The 20,548-nt window shown below is 36.2% G+C and overlaps 1 protein-coding gene across 2 annotated transcripts in view; it reads right to left on the reverse strand.

Moving 5' to 3' along the window:
* The window catches only part of gabbr1a (gamma-aminobutyric acid (GABA) B receptor, 1a), a 43,936-nt gene that overhangs the window by 13,478 nt on the left and 9,910 nt on the right, over positions 1–20,548 (reverse strand). For both annotated transcript variants that reach the window (XM_060888631.1, XM_060888630.1), the window contains 9 exons: positions 16,749–16,909; positions 9,516–9,650; positions 7,880–8,050; positions 6,153–6,254; positions 5,505–5,570; positions 4,695–4,886; positions 3,753–3,998; positions 3,506–3,569; positions 2,988–3,065 (listed from right to left, as the gene is read on the reverse strand). In XM_060888631.1, coding sequence (XP_060744614.1) covers positions 2,988–3,065; positions 3,506–3,569; positions 3,753–3,998; positions 4,695–4,886; positions 5,505–5,570; positions 6,153–6,254; positions 7,880–8,050; positions 9,516–9,650; positions 16,749–16,909 — 1,215 coding nt within the window. The remainder of the gene's footprint in view (positions 1–2,987; positions 3,066–3,505; positions 3,570–3,752; positions 3,999–4,694; positions 4,887–5,504; positions 5,571–6,152; positions 6,255–7,879; positions 8,051–9,515; positions 9,651–16,748; positions 16,910–20,548) is intronic.

Raw genomic sequence — 20,548 nt, forward strand, 5'->3', positions numbered from 1 at the left:
TGCGAAGTGAGTTTCGATATCTCGAACGGTGCTGCCATGGCGAGGCGACAATTTATGGCGAATTCAGAGAAACAGAAAGTGTCTAATATCTAAAGCAAAAAATGTCTTATTGTGATGACACGCGGTGTGTATGTTCGGCCAAGGATTCCGATCGCATCTATGTGCTTATTGTGAGTCCCAGGTATAGCGCCACCAACAGGCCCCAGGAAGTGTGTCAGTCACAAAGGTGGATTTTTTGTCAGCTTCATGCAGTAAACTTTTAAATACTCCTCCTAGGGGATTCATGCAATTGAGACCAGACTTGGCCAACATGGTGCAGAGATATTGCAGATGCGAAATTGCGAACGGATTTTTGATATCTCAAACACTGTTCTCATGGTAACGTGTCAAACTTTACTTTCTTTTTCAGGCATATTTAAGTCTTTTGGCGTGCTTAGATTAACTTGAAATTTGACACATACATCACATTTGTCGGCTGTTAAGTGTGGACAAAAAGGTCAGACAAAGGTGTGTCTCTTAAGTGGCTCACTAGCGCCCCCGTTTGTCTAAAATGTGGGGTTTCATTTACCTACAGTCCCCAAATGGGTCAGTAACAACATAAAATAGTCCACTGATATTTACCCACTTGATGCACTTGCCCACCGTGCATTGTTTTCTGGAAGGCACCGTATAGCGATGAACAAACGTGCGAAGGCCCGTCATCGCTGCTTGCAGCTATATTTTTGATTCTTTTCTTAATATCAGGGTGCAGATGGATCCACACTGACTTCCTGTCACTGTGCTCACCAATGCAAGCCCAATGCTGCTCAGTTTGCATGTGTGTGTGTGTATGTGTGTGTGTGTGCGTGCATGTACATTTAGCCCTCAGTGAGTACCAAAAAGGACCAATTGACAGGGAATTTGTCAAATGTCCTTACAAAATGGGTGTCTTCGTTTTTATTTTGTTTGAAACTGAAACCGAAGGCTTGGAACTGAGGTGTCAATCATCGCATTAATTACAGTATCTACAGTACTCGTTATGTTAATGAAACGTCCTCACAATGATAGATAAAAGGGGGGGGCATGTATTAAAAACGACGAGTGTGGGTGTCAGCTCAAGAGTGCTGTCATTTGATGCATTTACACACTAAAACCTTCCTTCGTTCTTGATCTAAGAATCGGGACGGCTTGTTGCCATGGAGACCCCACTTCACAACAGTTGCCAAAGCTATTTGGAAAGGAAAGACATGCTCGAGCGGTTGTCAGGGGCTACCGTGCAGGAGCTAAGAGAGCATGAGCGGGCAATATGTTGCAGAAACACACAGAAAAATTCTAAATGAGTTCATTTCATACTATTAAGTTTGGGATCAATTGTAATATTTTATCCTCTTTAAAAAGTTAGCAGGCAAAGATTAACTCAAGAATAGCACAATCAGCCTAATGCTAATTAAATCCTAAAGCCTCTATTAAGAGACAGAGAACCCTGAGAGTTTCTGGGTTATTTGTATTCTGTCTCTGTTTTGCATTTTTTAGCAAGAGCATGGACTGATTTTGTAGGCGTGAAGAAAGTGAGCTGCAAATAAATTGGTCACACATCAGGATAAAGATTACTGCAATTACATGCAATTGGTGGGCAACAAAAAGTTTCCCAAAATAGCGTGCATCAAACGTTGCCTAAAGTTGGAGCTGCTATTTGCTATTTGCTGCTATGCACTTCAGCATCATCTTATTTTAATCTCATGGCTAAGAAATTGTTTGCAGAATATAGTAATTACTAAAATTCTAAACATAGACATTTAATAAGTCTATTTGTCCTTCCTAATATAATAAAATGAAATAAAAATACATACAAAAAATATAAACTACCCATAATGTAATTGAAGAATCTTATTAGAGCTGTTTTTATTTTAGAATTCTTACTGGCCTTAATCCTGACAATCTGAAGTGTATTCTCCGCTCACTTTCCTCCTCTGATACCAAGCAATGTCAGCTCACTAACATCATGCTGCCAAAACCTTCTTCCTCAATGAGACCAGGGCATGGAGGATTGATTAGAGCTTCAATCGAGTTTGACTCATGGGGGTGGTTTAGCATGTAAATAGCATCCTAAGTATATGGAGGAAGAAGTAGTTCAGAAATACACATGGGGCATTTAAATCAGCTTTCAACAGTCAAGGCAATTTGAGATGTAATTGGAAGGTTATTAAGGTTTAATCATTATTTAATATTCAGTAATTTAGCATTTTGCTGTGGTAGTTTACAATCCAGTCATGGCATTTATGAATCATGTGTCAGAAATATGCAAGAGGGCTTTCCAGCTTTAGGGGGTATCAGTGACATACAAAATGAAATGCAAATATGTTTACATAATGCAAAAATCTCTGAGTTATACTCATTGTAAAAAAAAATGCTCACTACTGCTGATTTCTTCCAAATGAATATACAGTTTTTCAGTATTTTATTAGAAATAAACATGTTTTTTCCCTTTTAGGTCTCTTGCACCTTTCCTGGTAAGAAAAAAAAAAAGACTTTCCAGACCAACCCAGACCAAGACTTTCTATGTTTATTTTTGACTACATAAAAAAATATTTCCAAGAAATATCCTCCTTTATAGCAGGACAATGGAGATTGATGCTGATTTGCTCAAGCATAGCTCAGGCAACTATAATCGCTATAATCCAGAAAACAAGGCTCAGACATACTTAACATTGATTTTTAAAAACACAAAATGTCAATTCAGTGTTCAGTTCACTAACAGCTCACAGGTAGGACACTATAGATTACACCTTGTGCATTTTAGCTTTCTCTCTGCATTTAAAACCACAGAAGGCACAAAAAGCAGTTATGTCCTTGTGACATATTAAACAGTGAAACAGCAGCTAAAAAAAATCAATAGCAGTAATCTTCAATCATGATGAATATAAGCGAATGGACAGGAAGAGTGAATGAATTGAACAAAGCTGGCGACAGTTGTCTAGACTGAGGAGAAAAGGATCAATCTGTCTCACCTATCCACTTGTCATTTCCGTACCACGAAAGATTGCCTTTTGTGCTGTCATAGTATCCAATCTTCTTGTAACTCCCACCTTTAAATTTAAACAGTGAAGCTGGTAAAGACTCAGATAAGAGGTCTCAAAGGGCAGAAAAGAAAATACTTAGTTTGGCCCCTAAGTCATCCTATTAGTCATTGTGGGTGGCATGAAATAAAGCTCTTCTTTATGTAGCCTTTAATTTATCTAAGAAAAAGAGATAATCCTCTACAATACATTCATTTACAAAATAGTCATTTACAAAAATAATGAGGCTTAAATCCAGAGTCAATGCATTTGAAAACAAAAGATAATTATGGAAATGAAGCAATGGGACAAATATGCATATAATCCTTATTACAGCTGCTTAATAAATGCTAGCTAAATTGTCATGCTGTAGGATGATGCAATTTAATGAAGTAATTTAATGAATTATATTTTTATTATTATTGAAGGTTATTTTGACATAATAGACAGAACTGACAACAATATAATACCTTGCAGTTGTTCTATGAGTGTCCAAGCCATTCTGGATCCCTGAGCATCAAAGACTACATGGCCCTGAGAAAAACATGGATATGAGCATTTACAATCAAAGTGAAGCTACATCACTAGACCTGCCAATATATTGGTACATATTTTACAGATTTGTATTATGCACCACTTTTATTACAAAAACATTTATATTATTTCCGACAACTTTGAAATATTTTTCTGTTTGTAATGCTGCCATATTTCACTCACTGATACTCCTTCAAATGAGCTGGTATTAAGAGCACGATATATCTCTGCTGTGATGTCCTTGTTGTTGTAATTAAAGTCCTCCAGTCTTCTTCCTTTAGCTCGTAGCGGTGCAACCGTCTTATTAAGAGCCAAAGCAAGAGCCCACACTGCATCATATGCCAAGGGAGCTTCTTGAAAACCCCCTGTCTCCTCAGGGTTCTTCCCACCGAGACGAGACATGAGCTGAGCCAGAAACTCCTGGGAAGTCTAAATAGGTATCAAGGACTGGATTTAAGTATCAGTGGTTGTGAGTGGAACAGAGCAATAATCAGAAGCTCAACAGCAGGGATACTTGGCGCAATAATTTAACCAAAGTTACTATAAGTACTGACGATATAGAAGTGGTTGGTACTTCAGATTTGGGCCTTAACTGGATGGAAAGGCAGACTGGACTAAACTCATGTAGAAGCTAGTAATAAGCCAGATAATAAGTTAAATTAAATTTAAGCTAGTTATCATCAGTTATTATCAGCAATAATTTGTAAAATGTTGTACATCATGAAATAAATCGCATGCACAATCTGTATTGAATATATACACGTATGACTTATTAATATATACATGACTGTGTTGGAAGCAAATGTAACAATGACACCTGAGTACATTTACCATTTAAAACACTGGCTCAAGCTTTCAATGGTTCCTTCATTAAACACAGTAATATCTTATTCCCCCAAGATACAAACATGAAAATGTACCTTCAGGAGTATAACATCCTTATAGAGTAGGTACCTTTATTATATTCTACTGTATTTAAGCTATATTTACCAGGATTTAATACGTTAATAAAAAAAATTAATAATTTTTTTTTTTCAATTCCCACACTTCTTTAGTTACTTTGCATTTGGCTGTTTGGCACCCACTTAATTCTACATATAACAGTGTTTATATTATTTCACCCACCAGGTTGGAAGCACCACGGACAGTCTCAGGGTTCAGCATGACAATCTCTGTAGTGACGTGTCCTTCTACAGCCTCTGTCATCTGCTCCATAGTACAGTTAATGGCTGGGTCTTTGATTTTAAACCAATTGTCTGCATACCAGCCAATAAGGAACCAAACATACTTCTTTCCGTAGAGTTTCTCCTTATACACCTGCAGAAAGAGAGAGTGAAAGAGAGAGAGAGAGAGAGAGAGAGAGAGAGAGAGAGAATGAGAACAGAAAATGACCTCATTTTCCTCAAATGTTAGACTAATCATCCATGTGTGGTCAATGATATTAATGTGTGACAACTACGTTTCTATAGAGAAGCATTACAATGATGTGCGCTTAAATGAAACATTAGTACACAGGAATAACTCTAGTATTGTTTATAACAGCTAAACAAAAAAAATTAATACATATAATAAACCCAAACTGACTACATGTTGAAAGAATTATGACAGGAGCTTTAGAAATACATGAAGCAATATATTATGCTATTATGAGTAATTGGTACAATCTGCTAATGTACTTTACTAAATACTGTATAGCACAATATGAGGATGTGCCATATACAGTACATGTTTCTATAATGCTGGGATATACTGTAAACATATTTATACCACAGCAATATTAAATTCTCTAATTTGATTGGCTAAAAATCACAGGTTTGTATTGAATGAGCTCATTTTAATTAAGTACTGTTTCTATAGTAACAGCTAATTCATAATATATAATTCATAATACTGAATTAGTTTTTATGAATATTTATGAAAATGTTTATAACTTGCCTCACAAAAGACTTTTCTTGCTTCGGTCTCATAGAAAAGGCCAACAATGATCCTGGCATCTTGACGCTAGACAATAAAATAAGAATGAATCTTTTAAAAAAAAAAAGACATATATATATATATATATATATATATATATATATATATATATATATATATATATATATATATATATACATATATATATAATCTCTCAGGGTTTCATCTTTATATACACTGTGTTTGTGAATGATTATAGAATACTAAATAATATTTACACACTGCAAATTTCCATCACATGAAAAAAATATTATGGTCTTTTCTCACTCTTATTTCTGACAGAAGTATTTAACTTATTGCGCTGTGTAATGTACAGTGCTGCTGAAATGGAGGCATGCTTACACCTTATTGGGAAGGAGTGTAAATCTCATGGGGTTCTTATGTAATAACAGTGCTGCAATAAAAGGGTGTGTACTGATCATCTCCTGTCAGTTTAGACCCGGACCACAGATACAACATGCGAGCTGTCACTTGATCTGAGGCTCCTGAGATTCTGAAAGTGTTGATTTATTTCACATAATGTTTTCATGTGCTCCATCATCTTCAGGCTGGTTAACTGCACAGCACACCATGAGGAAGTGAAGGCTGCTAAATTTTTCATCAAAGTACCTTCAAGTTCTTGACAGCCACGGCGGGATCGGTGAGGAAACTCTGTCTCACGCTTATCTCTATTCCAGCTTCCTTCACCCTCTGCTCCAGATCATCCAATGTCTGAGAGAGGACAGAGTTAACAGGGAAGGAGAGAGAAGAGTGAGTAGTAAAGTACTATAAAATTTGGAGATCAAGTTAATATAAAATAGCAGCCAGGGATGTCCAGTATGGAAAATATGAGAGGTAGAGGCAAAACGCTTTATCATGAGGTAGGATTTAGTGAAAAAATGGGCTGAAAAGCAAGAAGAGCTAACAGGAAAAATGTATGACAGCCTAATGTAAGAGGAGGAAAGTGAAAAAAAAAATATTAAAAAATAATAAAGGTGTACGAAGGAGAGAGATGGGAGAATTAGAACAGTGCTGGAAAGATTTATGACTCAGGTAATATTCACAACCAACATTCTGACGAATGATCCTCCATCGGCCCTGTGGCCCCTGGACACTCTTTAAAATAGAAACAGAATGCTACCGGCTTTTTAAAAGTACTTTTTCCTCAAATGCAGGAGTGGACAAATCAATAACCCTGGCTCCTGTTCCAAGCATATGTGCCCACCCTATTAATTTTATTTTTATTCTATCACTGCTTGGTGGAAAAGTGACTAAATTATGCTGTTAATATTCAGGTCTCTAGCATTGTTTTCTCCTGTCCACCAACCAGAGAAGAACATCTGCTAAATAATATTTCTTGAAGAACTATTTTTATTGCTAGAATAGGCACTTAATCTGGCAAATATTTTATTAAATTACATCAATCCTGGAAATTACAACTCCTGCCCATCAGAGGTCACTCTCATCTGAGTTTTAGCCTAGCTGCTAGCTTACAACTTCTGTGATACGTCCTAGTACTTCATTATATAAATGCACTACACTATACTGTATGCCAATATATTTTAAACCTTGTGAAATCTATGCTGTTGCCCTTTGTATTCCCTGCTGATTAGTCTTCTAGATTTGCTCTCTGGATGATACAGAAATATTGTGCATTTTCTATATTTGAACACTGCCTGATTAATGGCTTTTGGTTTATTTTGGCACTGTTAATAAAACCTTCTGCACATGGACACTCACCCATCAATGCTGTCTATACTGATATTAGTATAGCTATAAATACATTAGTATATATATATAATTACATTAGCCATTTTGCCTAGTTAATGCTGCAAGAAAGCTAGCAAGCTAATAAAACATAAAGCCAACTTCTTTTCCTTGCTAAATGTTTTGCTCTCAAGACCTGCTTGCAGATCCTGAATTCTTAGTCTTGTAAACACCTTATGCTTTTACTTCACTAAATAAACTATAGCAGTTACTGAAAAAATGTAAATTACTGAATGCTTTGCTTTGAAGGTACATTATGAATGAAAAGTCGTGTGTGTGTGTGTGTGTGTGTGTGTGTTCAATGTCCAAATGATTTCTGAATTCTTACTAGAAATTAAATGCCTAAAATAAGGAAAATTATCAATCAACAGAATATTTCAAACATCAAATTAATTAAATGCAGTATTTCCTAATAATATAGCATCAGTTTCATGGTAATCTTGTAAATGATACATTTTCCTAAATACAAGATGTTTGCACTTGCTAAGATTAACATGTTGGAGTGTGGCTCTGATTGATGCCAGAGAAATGGAGTAGGGTTAGGAATATATTTTATAAAAAATAAATGTTTTCTGTCTTTAGTGGCTGACCGAAGTGAAGACTTCTGTTGTTTGCTGGATCGTAGCGATCTTGTTCCAATTCCACTTTTGGAAGAGGCGCACACGTGTGGGGTTATGCAGCGTCGCAGAGGGATGTGTGCGGAAGAATGTTGGAAACCGCTGCCTGTTGGACAGTGCTGGAGAGCTGGAGCCATAGGAGAACTAGACAAATAGAAATACACCGGGTAAGGCATAGTGTATTTCAGATTTGGATTACAGGGCTTCAACATTACAGCCATATTCCTTTTCAGTAAGAACTTTATTCAAGTGGATTAAGAGCTTATCATAGGAATATTTGACACAAGGCAAGAAAATTCACCACAGATGGCACCATGTACATATACATTCACACACATTCATAATTATGGGCAATTTAGCAAAGTAAATTTGCCTGCAAGACCAGGGAAGGAAAGGAAACCTCAGAGACAATAATCCTGTATCTGTATATGGTGTCCCTCTTTCAACATACTGTAAGAGTTGATTAATGTCAACTCAGAGTGACCAGATGTTTTCTCATGCCTTAATAAATAATTCACTGCCTGACTACTTTGTCTGGCATACAGTACACCGATACTCGCTCGCCACAAGATGTGGGTTTGACGTTAATTATATTCTACGGGGAACTGTATCCGAGTTGTGAATTTTAAAAGCCAGTGTATCAGCAGCAGAAAAAGCGAGACACTCTGCTGTCACCGTTTCAAAACTACACGCTTGGCTCTTCTATTGCCTGAATAATGCATGAGCAAAACTTTCATTGATAAAAATGTGACAAACTCATTCAAACTAATGCCTTAATAAATAATTCACTTTGCAACTTCATTGTTTAGCATACAGTACACCGATACTCGCTCACCACAGCATGTTGGTTTGACGCTAATTATATTCCTTGGGGAACTGTAACTGAGTTAAGAATTTTAAAAGTCAATGTATCAGCAGCACAGAAGCTGAGACAGTGCTGTCACCTGGATGCCTCAGATGCCTTGCTTTTGTATTGCCTCAGTTTAACTTTTGCTAATAATAATTTGACAAACTAATTCACTGAGGAGAAATCTCCAATATTATGTATATGAGGCATCTTTAAGACCTAAAAAGATGCGAGGCATTAATGAGAAAATTCATAGCATATTTCTATGCTGCACCACTAAAATAGATTTGAGGAAATTACTTGAAAATGATTTACTAATTCAAAACTCAGTCGGTGCCCACAGAGAGAAAGCAATTACATTCAAGTTAATCTCTTTCGCACTTCTCAATCTCTACAATTTAGTCTTCAACATCCTCTGCTTGTTCTCTTGTCAATATATTTTTGGTCTACAGTGTAAAGAAATAAACATAAGAAACTGTATCAGTTTTTGGGATCCCTATATCCAACACTACTAGACCAACATATTTTTCACATTTAAATAAGCCCTGACAATGTTATAACTTATATAAATAGCATTATATATTCACAACAGATACAGAAAGGAACTGTAAACAAACCCAGCCATTAAAAATTATTACTGGTTGACTAGTTGATCAAGAAATCAACTTTTGCCGAGATCTTTTTACAGATAAAGAGTGTAATCTACTTTACAATGAGTCTTAGCATGGTCTAGAGAAACAGAGCTTATAAAGTGAAACTCACCACTATGAGGTTCCACATGCGAGCCGCTTCAGCGACTAGTGTAGAAACAGAGCTGCATCCTGGCATCAGGACGATTTTTAACGGCTCTGTGTAAAGGAGGTCATACAGGAGCTTCGTGGCCTCCCCAGGGTCACACTGAAAATAAACAAAAAGATATAGTAAAAACAATGATACAGGTAAACATGCTGTATTTGTAATTTTTTTTTTTTAATTTGGGTATAGTGGTTCTGGCCAGTTAAGTTTATGTCCAAACTAAATCTCATCACATCTTCCCTTACACACTGTATAGTTTTTGGTTTAGATGCTTGGAGACCAGTACAGTTAGGTGATTTAGCATCTCTTACAATACTATACCTACAATACTAGTTTGAAAACTGGTAAGGATATTTATCAAACTGTCCTAGCCTCCAGACATGAACTATTACCTACTGCTCTCAAGGACGCTGATGAAGAAAAATAAAACTTCATGCAAAAATAAATATTTTTTTCAGGAACTGTTGACCCTGGAATGTATTTTTCATTCATCCCATCATTTGGGCTGGAAACAAACTTCTGAAAACTTCTGAAATATTTTGGTTTGGTTTCAGTATATGTTTATTACCAAAAAACGAAGCATATTTTGTTGTTCAAACAAAATGATTACACACTTTGAGAAAGATGCCGTTTTTGATCAACTAATCGCTAATCAACGATACTTGGCCAATAAAATAATTGAACTATTTGATTTAAAAAATACCACTCACTATTGTGAAATGTATAGTTAAGCCAAAAGATTTGATCCTGCAACTTGAACAACCGTTTCTTAAATGTGTTCATTTCCTCACAACAGCAGTGCCAACACCTGCTTCAATTTCCCCTGGTCATAGGTAGAAAGCTACTTTTTCAGAAAATGACTTTTTAGGACAGTTTCCCCAGAAGAGCTTTTCCGACCTGCTAGAGATTTCAGCAATCTGTTGGTGTAGAAACATAACACAGCCTTTAAGGGTTTGGCTCAAGGGCCCAACAGTGGCTCTGACTCACACTGAATAATAAGGTGGTTAAGATAAGATATCTGAGGACAGCAAAAACATATTATTACAGATCAGAATGGTGATTATTAAGAATCTTGATTCACAGTGTTTAATTCTTAACACTAATTTTGTTTCTTTTCTTTCATGTGTCCATGTCAGAAATGTTATATCCTGTTTCCTTTGAGTCCACAGTAAAAATTACGCAATTCATTGACTCATATTTGGTCTTCTGTTTTTCCTGATCACCAGAGAGAGACGACCCAATTTAACAATTTCAAAATGATACCGATATCAGAGTTCTGTGTATACATTGACACTGATCCAATATCATCCTCACAGCATCCAAGCTGACGCTTTCCTAGCCTCTCTTGCCAAGTGTTACAAAACATCAAAGATGTGACATCAATGTGTTTTGTGTTCTCTGTGTCCTTTCATACAAGATCTACATTGTGTCAATCAATATAACACAGAAGCACTGAATAAAACATCAACAGAGAGTATTAGGACATTTTAATTCATATCACATCTTTATTACTGTTTTTCAGCATCTGTCATACTTTTTTCACAATAACTTTGTAGAGTAGTGAAAAACATAACACTCTTTCCCCACATCCCAATTCTCTCGAGAGCAGACTTTTTATCCAGCACACAGTCTAAGCCCAGTCATAGTCTACAGACTGAGCAGCAAACAGCTGTGTTCTGGCTCAGTCGTCGCCACTGCTACGTGACACCTCCTATTTATAATGCAGGTTTGTAATGACATGCATTAATTTAATCTGATAATGAGGAGGTAATAAATATTTAAATAGCCTCTCAAATGCTCTAAATAAGGTTGTTTAGGTTGACTATAAATGTAGCATTAAATCACAGTTTGGCTTATATTCCAATTTCAACCACAAAGCAGAGACACGTGTACATGAACCAAGACTTTTACAATTACATTTCCAGCAGATATCATAAGACCATTTAGAGAACTATGTAACTTAGATCACAGGTTCTCACTTTTTTCATTTGTGACCCCTTTAAAATTAAATATCACAAGATTTATGTCATGAATATTATTTAACTGTGTAACATAATATTCTGTCTATTTTCCACCAACATAACACACTGGTCCAAACCAACATTATTTAAAACTTTCTTGTTTATGAGTTGTGAAGGTTTGGATTAAAACTTTCACAACGTGAATTATATATGTGTCTATAGCATCTTTGCTGTCAACTCCATGCATTGGTTTGTTATTTCTGTGCTTTGATACTTAGCAGAAAACACTGATGTGTATGAATAAAGCATTTATTTGGATATGGTAATGCTACCCAATGCAATCTGGGAACAACAGCTGCCAATTAAAACACACAGAAGCTCTGAAGCACCTCTTCATGTCTATCTTTCTCTCTTTCTCTGTCTCTACCTATACTCCTGTCTCTTTTCATCCCAGTTAATAATTGATCAAAGTGTGAGATTTGATAGAAGCATGACAGCTGGGAGGGAGAGAGAGAGAGAGAGAGAGAGAGAGAGAGAGACTACTAATACATTGCTAATCAATATCATTCCATTGTAAACCTTAAATCCAATTCCTTATAGTTTTTAGGACTTCTGTTATTTGTTACTTTTCCTATAATACATATTTCATCTGAATGATCAAGTTCATAAATATAATTTTTAGGATTAGGATGTTAGGAATGAACAAAATATTGTGTGTGTGTGTGTGTGTGTGTGTGTGTGTGTGTGTGTGTGTGTGTGTGTGTGTGTGTGTGAAGAGATAGATAGATACTGTAGATAGATAGATAGATAGATAGATAGATAGATAGATAGATAGATAGATAGATAGATACTGTAGATAGAACAAGCAGGTGGCTTTTATTTTCATGCAGGTGAGTGATCACATGAAGTGATCTTGGGCATGAGAAAGAAGTCCTGGAGAGGTAGAAGCAAATAAATTCTTTATAAAATGAGCAATTACAAATTACAACAGTCACACACATGCCTCTATTCCAAAAAAAAGTTTAAATCTGAGTTATAAATAGTGCACTTCCTAGCCCAGCAAAATTGTTATGCCAGAGTTTGGCAGGACTATAACCCAATAAACATGATAAAGTAAATCAAGACTTGGATTATGTTTGTTTTTGACAAATGAAAATTAGTTTATAACACTTAACTAGACAGCTTAGTGGATAACAAAATGATATGATGCACAGCCAGGTTTTTTATTCATGTATCCCAAACAACATATTATTCTACACAGAATGTTGTTTTCTACTAAATATTGTTTAAACTGTTAGTATTATGCATTAATTAAAATGTCATGCTCTGTACTTTAAACACATTTGCTTATTTCCATCTTAATGAGAAATGTGTTTTGAAATGTAGTACATTTGCACTAATCTACATTACCACAGAACAAATCTGAGCATTTCAGTGAACAATCATCAAACACAAACTGTCAAAACAGGTTTTGACTGCTTGGAGCAGTTACAATTGTCTATAGACTATAACCATTTTAATAGAGACTGAGCAATCTGTTTTACTGAGCCTTTGGTGTAAAGAATTAAACATGCAAAAGGTGTAATCTATTGGTGAAGGTGAAACACATTTGCAAGAAGCAAAGCAATATATTAGTCGAATATCTATGTTTTTACTTTAAGATTTTAAGCTCATCATCCAAGACTCAACAATAATCAAATGTCATATTAAATTGACAAACTAGAGAAAAGGTAATGCTCTATGGAAACATTGCTATGCGTGATAATTACTTGTTTGAAAAGGATTAAGCAAATCAACTCACGTATCATGAGTACTTTGAAGAATAATTAAAAGCAAGCCACAAATCAAATCTGATTTTTCTGTTTGTAATTACTGTTCTGGCACCAAAAGCTATTTAGATTGTGATCTTGTTTCAGTATGCAGCAGTCCCCTGTCTAGCCTCTCAAATCATATAATACCAAAATGCATTTAAATGTCACTGGCCTAATGCATTCTGAAGTTGCAAATTTAAACATGGTTTAATATAATTTTTTTCTTATTTAAATTTGAGTGTGCAGGCTGATCTAACTGTGAACACTGACACCCAAGTGAACTTGATTTCAAAAGAAGGAATTGAAAATGTCATTGGGAAATGAATTAAACATGACAGCTGAATGTTCTTAAGTCACAAAAAAAATACATCCTTTTATCCAAATGTAAATTTGCATATAATATACATTGTTGCGTAAGTAAACAATGCATAATCAGGGGAAATAATGCGTGTCTGGGGACGTTTCCTATTTTTATATTTGCACAAGGAAGAGACACATGAAAAACTTTTTTTTTTTGTCAGCAAATTGCATCATTTTCTAAATAATCTTGATTTCATTAAATGTGCTTAAGTGGGGTCTAGAAAAAATGTAGGTTTTTCATTTGAGTCACCCACATATAATCTGAATTTCATAAGGGTAATTTTTTTCCATTTGTTTTGTTTCTTGACATTTTTAACATACCTATAATCTAGGCACTGTAACTTTAAATAATAAAGATACACATATATAAATTCAGCAACTATCTTTGTATAAAGCTAGCTGTTACTATAAAAGTAAATTTGGTGCATATTACGCACATTTGCTAATTTCTGAATTGTGCATTTAAAGTATGTTTTAAACCATTTGTTTCTGTGGTTATGTGTCACCAGTTTAGCTGCAGGATAAGGATTTATTATTATCTACATGTTAAAGAAATACATCAGTTATAACATTCAAGTGTATCAAGTATCATTAGGTTTATATGATATGTAAACTGCTCGTTATGTAGAGTTTCAGAAGGGAACAGTAATCAGAGTGGTTAAAGTATTGTGCTTGTGATTGGCAAGTTATGAATTTAAATTCAATCCTCTTAGAGAGGCACTGCTGGTCTCTTAAACAAGACTTTTAAGCCTTAACTGTTCCATGCTTCATGCTTGGATTGTAATCCAGCTCGCTTGTAATTCAGTAAATCAGTGTAGTGTGTAAATTTAAATGAAAGAATTTCTCCCTTCTCCAGAATTCAGAGCCCACACTTTGCAGTTTGTTCTGAAATGTGAATGTATAGGCTTTTGCCTGTCACCACACACTAAACTGCCAAAGTATCTCCTCATATTATCGATGTAAGATTTACAAAAATGCACTTCTATGTGCAAAGCGCTTTCATTGGTGCCTGTTGCCATGCCAACTTTCCTTTCCTTTCCCTCGCTCTTCATTACTGAGTGTGATTCCAGTGCAGACCTGCTTCATTCCCACTCCAAAACAGCTCCCTCTTTGTTTACTGCCCTAAAGAGATATTAATGTGCTGTTTTCTAAAGTTTGCAGTAAACACTTCTTGTTACAATATTAAGGTTGCTCACTTGGGTTTTCGTTTGGTTCCTGATTTTTTCTTTCTTTTTTTCCTCCCTCAGCACGATCAATTGATGCAGTCACACAACCACAAAAGATGTGTTTATCATGGTGAAATGGAAAAATGGAAAAAACATCACCTGGTTTAATCTATATGTTTCTCAGAAAAAATAATCACATATGCTGTAGTATGTTGATAGTAACTGAAGGTTTATTATTCTATGTAGAGTCTGATTGGTATTCCCCAAAATCTTTTTGGTAAAAAGTGATAATTGGGTTTAAAAACCCCTGAAGGAAAATAACACACAGTGCAGTTGAATTCTCGAATCTAATTCATTTTCTGTAAACGCAGTTCTGACAACAAAGGTTTATATTAATGCGCTTGTTTTAATATTAATGTATCTACGTGTTCCTATTGAACCACAGAAAACTATCATCATTAATATGATGTAGCTTTATGATGGTTATGATGGTTATGTACAGAAGCAGTCTTGGGTGTCAGTTTTTCCAAAACTGGAGAGTAGCATTTCCTGGTAGCATGACAAGCTGTTTTATGGATTATAATGTTATTTAGAAAGAGAGAAAGAAGAAGATACTGATAAGGGAATGACTACACTACTGTCTCGACACTCCGCTCTTTAATTAATAAAAGAAAAGTAAACAAATGGCAAATTTCCACTGGATGTGCTGTTATAGGAAAAGAATCAACGGTAAAGCATCAGACCACCCTACTGTTGATCATCTCCCATAACAGCACAGCCTGCTGTGTTTTATTTCTCAGGAATTAATTATAAAAGTCACAGGAAGGGCAGAGATTTTAGGTCATTGATAATCCATTTTGGATTACATATAATGACATGTAAACATGCCCAGACAGAATGAATAAACATTTAGGTTGAATCGCACTGGATTACACACACCTGGCCCCTTTTTTAAACTTTTACTCTCTGGCCGAGGCTAAAAAGCATTAAGCACCACGACGTCCAACAAAGGAACGGTTTCTTACACCAGGCCATTCAACTGATGAACAACTGCCTCTGATAAAAAAACACATCGAACACATAAGATCCAGCACAAATAGCCAATAATAATAGTGCTTTATTGCCAAGTATGCTCACACATACAAGATATTTTAGGGTGCTTGTGTTGCTATACTGTACATATTTTTACACACAAGTGCAATATTGTAATATCTCATGTACATTTCACTTCAACTCAATACTGAACACACAATTCACACTTCCTATTTATAGCTACTTACACCTATTTATGTTTTTTGCTGTTTATATTTAATGTTTATGTTCTGTGTCTTTCTGTGTGTGTCTTTCTCCTGCACCATAAAAAAAATCCTTGTATGTGTGAGCATACTTGGTAATAAAGCACATTCTAGCTGTAGTTTATTTTCCATATTGTGTCATATGCTTAGTTTATCTACACGTCTAACATACATGAATAATATTTACAAATACTGACAGAACAGGAGAAGCAATTAATTACCTGCATGTCACCCATGTAATTATTAAAGCATCACCAGTAAACTGTAAAGAATCATGTATTTTAAGTATTTATTGATTGCCTTTACTTCCACTGTAAGCTGGATTTGAGTTAATGGGTTTTCTCATCATTTCTCACTACAAGGAAATTACTGTAATCTGTAAAGCATGACAGATGTGGTGGGCAGACTGGATGTTTCTTTTATTATGATAGAGTATGTTCACTAATGTTCACTAAAATGTTCACTAATATCCACCAAGAGCACCAGGGTCTGGGTTTTGATAGTGAAAAACAAGAAACTTTTCATCTAACACTACAACGCTTGAAAGACCAATGGATTTTAATTGATGCTTTTTTAAAGAGTGCTTTAATTAAGGTTTTGTCCTTACCATGCTGTCGTAATAGATGAGCTCGAGTTCGTAGTCGGGCAGGATGTCAGTGCGGTTGTTGACGAGCTCCAGTGCCATCTGTGCGGCAGGCAGACATGCTTGTCCCCCAGGCCATCCTCCGCTCATGGGGAACAGCGCACCGATGTACAGCTTCTTCTTCCCTGCAACCGCACACGACCAGGACAGCAGTAATATAAACCAACACAGCACAATTCTCATCCACAGGCTCCTGAAATCACCCGGGTTCTCCATGGATGCTACCGAATTTTAAATTCCCACGAGATGAAGTGCGCAAACGCGTCAAGGTTTTACCAGTAAACTACAACACAAACTGATCGGCGCACGTTAACGCAAAGCGCAGCACGGCGTGTCGTGTCCTACTGCGTCCTAATTCAACCTCTATCATAATGATTTATAGACCGAAAGTCACATGTGCCTTGTTTCATACCACGGTTCTATACATAGACCTAACATATGCATTCATTCGTTAAAGGGAAAACGCGTAAAGTGAAGTTATCGCCATGTGCGTAAATAACCTAAACCAACAAGCGCGTAATTACCCAAAACATATCAGGGCAAAGCATCATCTGGATCCAATCAGCGGCACTCTGAGCAATATTTAATTATTACTGTAATAAATCACTAAATCACTCGGTAGTCTAATCTAAATCTGCGAGACGAGATGATCGAGTCTGAACTCAACAGCGTGTTATTCGGTGGTTTGATCAAAATACTGGAAAGAAAACGCAACTCGTTGTAATCCCTTAATCCGATAGAAACGGAGATGAAAAAGAAAACAGCAAGCACCAAGCTCTGAGCAGCAAGCAGCATTAGAGAGGTACAGCACTGTTGAAGGAGAGCATCGCTATATATATATATTGAAAGAGAGAGAGAGAGAGAGAGAGAGAGAGAGAGAGAGAGAGAGAGAGAGAGAGAGAGAGATGAGTCCACATTTTAGGTCATAATTTTCCCTTGTATGAGGAAAGTGATCCCAGTGTCTCTGTATGCTTGTACATATGTTAAATAAACTCCACTTTGAAACACCTTAAATATTTATAATGAAATATGTGTTTGGAAATCTGGTGCCTGTTCCCTGATACTCACTTTCAGTTATCCGAGGACTGGATCTGAACCCTATCCAGGGATAACAGAGTGTGAGGTAGGGATACAGGTTGAGACACTGGTCCATCACATGGCACCGTGCACACATATATTCACTCACACCTAGGTGCAATTTTTCTTAGTCAAGGCACCTGCTGGCATGTTTTTTGGAGTTGGGAGAAAACCTGAAAACCCATAGAAAACGTAGAAACACACAAACTACAGTACACTCAAGCTCAGGATGAAACCTGGGACCCTGGAGCTGTGAGGCGGAAACACTAGACAGTGCACCACTGTGCAGTCTTTTAATAATTCCTGTGAGGCATTAGAGATGGCTCCTGTTCTTGGTCACAGGGGAAATTGCTAGGCATTTAATAGGAGAAACACTGAATCAATCTCAGACATGAGGGATAACAGTACTGTTGGTTCTCTCCTATTAACTTGTAAACAAAAGAGCAAGATATTCTTTTCTTCTTTACCATATTTCAGCAACATTCAAGGTCATATTAATGTGAAATATGACATAGAAGTGGGAACAAAAAGTTGGACTCAATGTTCAGAGACTTGCCAGGACTAATTAGTGATCTCTGAGATGACAAGCACAATGCCACTGACAGTGGAAAGAAAAGGCAAGCATAAGCCTGTCTTTTTTTATTTTTCCTTTCCTTTAGTGGTTGTCTCAACAAACAAGGTTGCTCATACCTCAACATCAGGACTACTGAAAATAATTAATATTAAAAAAGCTGTGATTCATTTAAAATAATTTCCAAAATAGTTCTTCCACCTAGGTCCCAAAATGGTGTCATATTATTACACATATCGTCATAAATAAAATACACTTACATCACACATTCACACAACATCCTTTTACCGTTAATACAATTCACTGTATACACCATTTCCACTGTTATTTACTACAGGCTAACAATAACCCCAAAGTACACGTATGTGTAAGAGCCTTAGCATTAACAGGAAATAACCATAAAAGCCTACAGTAATTGTACTGACTATGAGCAGTTCATACAGCACAGGAAATTTTGCTGTTTACCTGAATGGAACAGCTAGAACGTTTGTGTAAAATCCTGTTTTAGCACAGGCCATATATTAGTTTGCAGAAGCATCAATATTTTATGTTTTATACGCAACCTTAGAACAGTTTGAAAAATTCAATTCAACTCAGAAAAGTTCAGAAGTGTATTGCATAATCAGTCAATACCACCTTTTCCCTTTCTTTTTGCCTGTCTATGTCACTCAGACACACACACACTTGCGAACAAAACCAAACTTACTCAGATAAACAATCAATCTCTCATGCCATTACCAGCAGCACCTCACAGCATGCTACTCTCCAATAAATCAAGCAGCAGCCTACATGATCTCTGTCAAATAACTGATATTGACGGAATAATGTAGGCTCATTTCCCATAGGGTTTTGTGTTCATGTCTGGAAGCCACTACAGCATAAAGTCACAAACAGCTAATGCATTTTCTTTCTGCTCTTTTGCTCTCAGCTTAGGCTTGTGGGACAGAATTGCTGTTCGTTCAGGTATTGTAACTGACAGACACCTGTCAGCATTAGAGGACTAGAGAAAACAAACTCTATGCAAACATAGGCTACTGTATCATATAATAGGATATTATGACACAGGAAATCCACTGATAAGACACATACTCTACAGCAAAGAACAAGACTACGATAGGTTTTGTGCAAATTGACAGACTGGGATGTCTGTATTTATGTATGTTTACTACTGACAAGAAATTCTACACATTTCTCTGTACAAGGAAACAAACATAAAAGCTGTTCACTCAACGTCTCGGGGCTGCTGCTGAAGCAGTAAACAAACATTAATATAGAATGCTATAATTCAGGGGCTCTCAAACTTTTTTGTAACCAGTAGTATAAATTCCAAGGACTCTACCAGCACAGGTTCATTTCAAGAACATTATATTAAACGTGTACAGTAATATTATCTCTTTATTAGATTCATAAAGCATTTTATTCCTGAACTTTCCACCACCAGAAAATCAGCTCAAAGTGACAATACTATTTGAAAGGCTAACTTGTTTAGAGATTTAGAGAATTCAAGGTCTAATCACTGAAACAGCTCAAAAATAAATAGAATTTTGTACAATTCGATAATGGTAAGTTTTGATACCACAGATGTCTGAGGGTAAATGAACACCAATTGGAGAATCACTCCCACTCACTTTCAGTAACCGCTTTATCTTAATCAGGGTCCTGGTGGATCCAGAACCTATCCCAGGAAAAAAATGGGTATGAGGCAGGAATAAATCCCTAGACAGAAAATCAATATATCACAGTGCTGAATACACACATATTCACACACTTGTTCACACCTATGGAAAAGTCATCTCAGTCGATCCACCTAATGAAATACCTTTGGGAAGTGAGAGTAAACTGAAGATGCCAACCAGAGACAGGGAGAACATGCACAGAAACGCCACACCTGAACTCAAGGTTGAACCCGAGGATTCTGGAGCTGAGAAATAGCAAAGATTGCCACTGCCTTAAGAAATTCTGCATCAGGTATTTTGTATACTTAATCCTTTCAAAAATGAGACTACTTTTCAGGGTAACTCTTTACTATTTTTTACTGTATTGCTCCACTGTTGAAGCAGTGTCTTTATCCTGCTTTATTCTATTACTAAAGGGATACGGTTTTAATTAGATAGTC

The sequence above is a fragment of the Tachysurus vachellii genome, chromosome 15 (genome assembly GCF_030014155.1).
Source record: "Tachysurus vachellii isolate PV-2020 chromosome 15, HZAU_Pvac_v1, whole genome shotgun sequence".
Classification (NCBI taxonomy): Eukaryota; Metazoa; Chordata; class Actinopteri; order Siluriformes; family Bagridae; genus Tachysurus; species Tachysurus vachellii.